Source organism: Physeter macrocephalus, chromosome 14, assembly GCF_002837175.3.
Source record: "Physeter macrocephalus isolate SW-GA chromosome 14, ASM283717v5, whole genome shotgun sequence".
Classification (NCBI taxonomy): Eukaryota; Metazoa; Chordata; class Mammalia; order Artiodactyla; family Physeteridae; genus Physeter; species Physeter macrocephalus.
Window position 1 is genome coordinate 28,035,281 of NC_041227.1, and position 6,000 is coordinate 28,041,280.

Genomic DNA, 6,000 nt, shown 5'->3' on the forward strand with positions numbered 1-6,000 from the left:
ATATTCTGCAACATGAATGAACCTCGAAAATGTGCTGTGCAAAAGCAGTCAGATACAAAGTCTGTATATTATATGATATCATTTATATGGAATGTCCAAAAAAGGGCAGATATATAGAGACAAAAAGTAGATTAGTGGTTGCCTAGGGCTGGGGGCAGAAATGGGGAATAATGGGCACAAAGTTTTCCAAAGTAGCTGTACCATTTTTCATCCTCACTAGCGGTGTACAAAGGTTCAGATTTCTCCACATCCTTATCAATACTTGTGTTTGTTTGATTGTAGCTGTTCTAGTATATGAGAAATGGTATCTCACTGTGGTTTTGACTTGCATTTCCCTAATGACTAATGATGTGTTTGGAGAACTGTCTATTCAAATTCTTTGCCCAGTTTTAAATTACATTATCTTTTTACTGTTGACGTATAAGAGTTCTTTATGAATCTAGATACAAGTCTCTTATTGGTTATACAGTTTGCAAATATTTTCTCCCATTCCATGGGTTTCTATTTACTTTCTTGATGGTATCTTTTGAAATACAAAAGATTTCGTTTATCCCATGTGCTTTTGGTATTGTATCTAAGAAGTCAGTGCCTAACTAACCCAAAAATCACAATTACTCCTGTGTTTTCTCTTTAAGGTTACATAGGTTTATCTCTTTGTATTTAGGTCCATAATTCATTTTGAGTTAATTTTTGTATATGGTGTGAGGTAGGGGTCCAAATTTATCTTTTTGCATGTAGTTATTAACCAGTTGTCCCTGCACCATTTGTTGAAAAGACTATTTTTTCTACTATTGAATTTTGGGAGCACATTCGTTGAAAATCAGTTGAATGTAAGAACTTATTTCTCGACTCTCATTTCTATTGCATTGACCTATATGTCTGTCCTTATGCTGGTATCACACTCTTGATTTCTGTAGCTTTGTAGTAAGTTTTGAAATTGGGAAGTCTGAGTCCTCCCACTTTGTTCTTATTTTTCTAGATTGTCATGGCTCTTCTGGGTTCTTTGAATTTCCATATGAATTTTAGGATGAACTTGTCAGTTTCAGTAACATCAACAGAAAGCCAGCTGACATTTGATAGAGATTGCATTGAATCTATAGACCAACCAGGGCTATATTACCATCTTAACAATATTAAGCCTTTTAGTTTATGAACCTGGAATGTCTTTCATTTCTTTAGTTTTTTATTTTCTTTCAGCAGTGTTTTATAAAGTTTTCAATGTATATATCTTATGCTTATTTTGTTAAATTTACTATACAAAATATTTTATTCTTCTTCATGGTATTGTGAATGGAATTATCTTAATTTCATTTTCTGATTGTTCATTGTTAATATGTAGAAATACAATTGATTTTTGTATGTTAATCTTATATCGTGCAGCCTTGCTAAATTCATTATTTCTACTAGTTTTTTAGTGGATTAGGGTTTTCTATATACAGGGTTGTGTTGTTTACTAAGAAAGACAGTTTTACTGTCTTTCCTCTCTGGATACCTTTTTAAAAAAAAATTTTGGGGGAGCTAATTGGCCTGGCTAGAAATTCCAGTACAGTGTTGAATAAAAGTGGTGAGAGTGGGCAACATTCTCTTGTTCCTGAGCTTAGAGGGAAAGAATTCAGTCTTTTTCCATTATGTATGATGTTGGCCTTAGTTTTTTCATACTTGTCCTTTATCAGGTTGAGAAATTTTCCTTCTATTCCTAGATTTTTGAGGGCTTTTGTCATGATTGGGTGCTGGATTTTGTCAAATGCATTTTCTGTATCACAATGATGATGTGGTTTTGTTCTTTAGTTTATTAATATTATGTTATACTAATTGATTTAAGGATATTAAACCAGTCATTCATTCCTGGGATAAAGCCCATTTGCTCATGATACATAATCCTTTTTACTGTGTTGCTGGATTTAGTTTGCTAGTTGGGTATTTTGTGTCTGTTTTCATGAGAGATATAGGTCTGTTCTGTAGTTTTCTTTCTTGTGATGACTGTCTGACTTTGGTACCAGGGTAGTACTGGCTTCATAGAGTGAGTAGGGAAGTAGTCCCTCCTCTTTTATTTACTGAAAGAGTTTGCAAAAGGATTGGTATTAATTCTTCTTTAAGTACTGGTAGAATTCACCAGTAAAGCCATCTGGGCTTGGATTTTTCTTTGTGGGAAGATTTTTGATTATTCATTCAATCTCTTAGTATATAGGTAAGTAAAGTATAATGCAGGCAGCTTTTCTTTTTCTGCTTGAGTCAGTTTGGGTAACCTGTATTTTATAGGAATTTTTCTGTTTCATCTAAGTGATCAAATTTGTTGGCCTACAACTGTTCCTATTATTTTCTGGCAAGTAGCTTTTTGGCTATATGTGTTCTCCTGTTTAATCTATTGAAGGGTTTTTGTTTTGTGTCTGGTTTTGTTTTATCCTTTTCATTTTGCAAGGTCTCTAAATATTGTGAGAGTTTGTTCCAGAGCTTGCTTTCTTATTTATGAATGCAATGATCTCTGAAGCCTCCTTGAATTTGCTAAAATTAGTATTTTTCATTCTCTTAAGTTTCTTGCATTAATCCTTCCTTCAGAGTTAGTCGTTCTGTGTGTTTATCTAGGTGGTGCTTTTAGGTTGATGATTTTCTCATACTAGTGATTCCTCAAGGTTGATTTGTATTTATAACTGAATGAATAGGCTTATGAGTACTGGGTGAACTGAGGTGTCGTGAAGGTGTGGTGTGATGTCCTAAGGGAGAGGCTGGCTAGCTAGTACCAGGGCTCTCCAGCTCTGGTCTGCTCTGGCTGTTGTTGAATGGTCTGCATTCCTTCCACAGTGAAGGAAGGAAGGAGCAACGGACCAGGTGTGTGGATGCATTTGGCATGTTCATGGTTGTGCCACGTGCCTCCCCACTTGGGGCATTCTGGCTAGAAATTCAGTGCTTCAGAAGTATCTCTCAGTACTTCTCATAGCACCTTTTCCTCTTATCCCAAACCCTTGTTTTTACATTTCTTCTATAATTTCAGTGAGATCTTGAAGGGGAAGAGAGAGAGAAGCATTTGTTCAATCTTTTTATCTTGAACCAGAATACAGATATTTTGGTAAATGATTTTAGGTATTACATTTTTTTGGTGTTGTGCTTTGCCCTTTTGCTATGTGCGCAGTTGCTCATCTTCACAGGAAAAACATGTATAGTCCCCAGATCTTAAGCAATTTTGGTAGAATATTTGATATAGTCATTTTTAAGTTATTCAGTTGCAGTCTATTTAAAACAACTCAAATACCTACAGGGATGGGGTAGAAAGCAGGTGGGTAAACAGAACAGGTGCAAGGCCTTGGAAAGTTGTCAAGGTGGAGACTCTATGACATTGATCAACCAGGACAGATCTGTAAAAGAGCAGATCTTAAATGTTTCACCACAAAAAAGAAATGGTAATTATGTGACATGATGCAGGTGTTAGCTATAGCTATGGTGGTCATCATTTTGCAGTAAGTGTATCAAATCAACACATTGTATACTTTAAATGTGCACTTTAGATTTACACAATGTTATATGTCAGTTATGTCTCAGTAGAGCTAAGGAGAAAAAAAGACAGTTCTGCTTACATGTTGTGCACTACATGAGTGGCCCCACCTGAAGTATGCAGTGCACAACTGTCCTGAGAAGCCCTGAGAGGTCCAGGCCTCATATGCCTTTCTAGTTGTAAACTCCTGTATGCATCAGGAATCAGTAATTCCACTTATAGAAATGTTTACGTATAAACATGGTTATTTTGCTAAAAATGAAAAATTGAAAGCAAACTAAATATCAAAATGTAATGATTAAGTGACTGTTTGGCTTCATAGAAATCATTCTGCCATTTAAAGTTTTGTTTATGATAGGTAAAATAATATGGTAAAATAATTGTGATCTACATTTTAAAAAATCAAAGTTGAATATTAATATGAACACAAGTGTGTAAAACTGTATAGAAAAAAATACTGGAAGGAAAGATTCAAATGTGGACAGTGATCTCTGGGTGGTGAAATTGTATATGATTTTTTTCCCTTTCCTTGTATTTTTCAAATTTACTATCATGAGCATATATTATTTTTACAATGAATAACAACAAAAACTTTTTTTTTAATGGCTCTGGACTTTCACCTTGCTGTGGTACATTTCTGATTTTCCTGAATTAGCTCTTTTTTGATGTTTTGATCTTATTTCTCAAACTACTTTTTAGTAGTTTTGATGATTATTTAGAAGCAATAAGGAACTTAGATAGTTGCAAATAAATCTTGTGGAACGTACTCCACCCAGCTCTACCATAGGAAAAGCCCCTTAAAATTCTTTCTTTCAGCTTGCCAGTGCAATGGCCACAGCAAATGCATTAATCAGAGTATCTGTGAGAAGTGTGAGAACCTGACCACGGGCAAGCATTGTGAGATCTGCATATCTGGCTTCTACGGTGATCCGACCAATGGGGGAAAATGTCAACGTAAGTCAAATTTTTCAGGGTTACTGATTGCAAACCAGGTGGCACATAATGCGTCTGTTTGACTTGTATATCTTGGAGGAAAAAAGCCACTTCGTTTCAGATATTGCATTTCTTAAGTTATACTTGTCAGGAGCTCAGCTGAGCTGGCGGGGAGAGAGCAGAGCTGCCTAGTGTCAGAGTAGCCATTAAAGCAACTAGTCAAAAATGAAGGACTTCTCTGGTGGTCCAGTGGTTAAGACTGCTTGCTCAATGCAGGGGGCCCGGGTTCGATCCTTGGTTAGGGAACTAGATCCCACATGCCGCAACTATGAGCCTGCATGCCACAACTAAAGATCCCCCGTGCGGCAACGAAGATCCTGCATGCCACAACTAAGACCCGGTGCAGCCAAATAAATAAATATTAAAAAGAAAAAAATGAGGAAGTTAAGCCTTTAATCACTTACTGTGATGGTATAAGCAAGAGGCTTAAACTGGAGAAAGCACTGACTCCCCGTGTTCCACTTTCCCTCCTGGAATGGTGTGCTGGTTGAGCGTCAAGTGGATCAGCATAGGCTTGGGGGTCAACTCGTTGTTAAGGGAGCCCTGAACAAAAAGGCCCAGCAAAAAGCCTTTTATGGACCCTGGGGTCGGGAGGGAGGGTGAAGGGGAAGGACTAAGAGTGGAAAAGTACCTGGGACTGAGAGTGGGTAAAGCCTCTTTGAGGTTCCCTTCCTACTCCATATGGAAGCTCAGCAGAGGTGACTGAAGAAGACCTCTGCCCAAGGCCTCAGATAAAGAGACCTAGGAATGAAGGTGCCTGAGCTAGGAATGCAAATATGTGAAAGAGAGTGGCCGGCCAGGTGACCTGAGACCTTGACTCGGCCGCTCAGAGACTTCCACCCGGGCTGGTGTGGGGAGGGCAGCTTTCCTGGTACGGCCCACCAGGGAAAGCCTTTGTCATTGTCTATGGTTCGGCCTCAAAAATCACATGTAGGTTTCTAACCAGGAGCTGGACTCCTCAGTACTTACACTATTTTTAAAGATTTAAGTAGTCCCATGTTTCCCCATACATGTCAAATAGATTCCTGTAAGCAATAGGACACTTTATTGTTAGTACACAAATTATATATTTTTTAATGTCAAGTGATACCAATAAACTACTTTTTGGTTTGTTCTAGTTTATAGTGGAAAGACCCGTCAGGTCTGAGTAGGAAAATAAATAAGAAAGGGAAATCTCTACCTACTCGCCACGTCCCACCTCCAAACTCCTTAGCATGGTTCTTGAGAATCTGACCCCAGAGCATCCAGAAGAGAGTTAGTGTCCTAGTGGAACCTCTCTGGGGTTTAGTTTCTTCATCTGTAAAATGGGGATAGTAGGGTGGTTGTTGAAATGAAAGCAGTCAGCAGGACATAACAGGTAGATGTGAGCAATTATTATTACTCTTCTGACGTCCTTTCTCACCACTTTTTTTTTTTTTTTTTTTTTTTTTTTTTTTTTTTTTTTGTGGTATGCGGGCCTCCCTCCGTTGCGGCCTCTCCCGTTGCGGAGCACAGGCTCCGGACGCGCAGGCTCAGCAGCC

General features: G+C 38.0%; 1 protein-coding gene across 6 annotated transcripts in view; it reads left to right on the forward strand.

The window, feature by feature from the left end:
• Positions 1–6,000, forward strand: part of ATRN (attractin) — a 168,619-nt gene that overhangs the window by 86,632 nt on the left and 75,987 nt on the right. For all 6 annotated transcript variants that reach the window (XM_028498927.2, XM_028498928.2, XM_024117128.3 and 3 more), the window contains exon 19: positions 4,304–4,441. In XM_028498927.2, the coding sequence (XP_028354728.1) occupies positions 4,304–4,441 (138 nt within the window). The remainder of the gene's footprint in view (positions 1–4,303; positions 4,442–6,000) is intronic.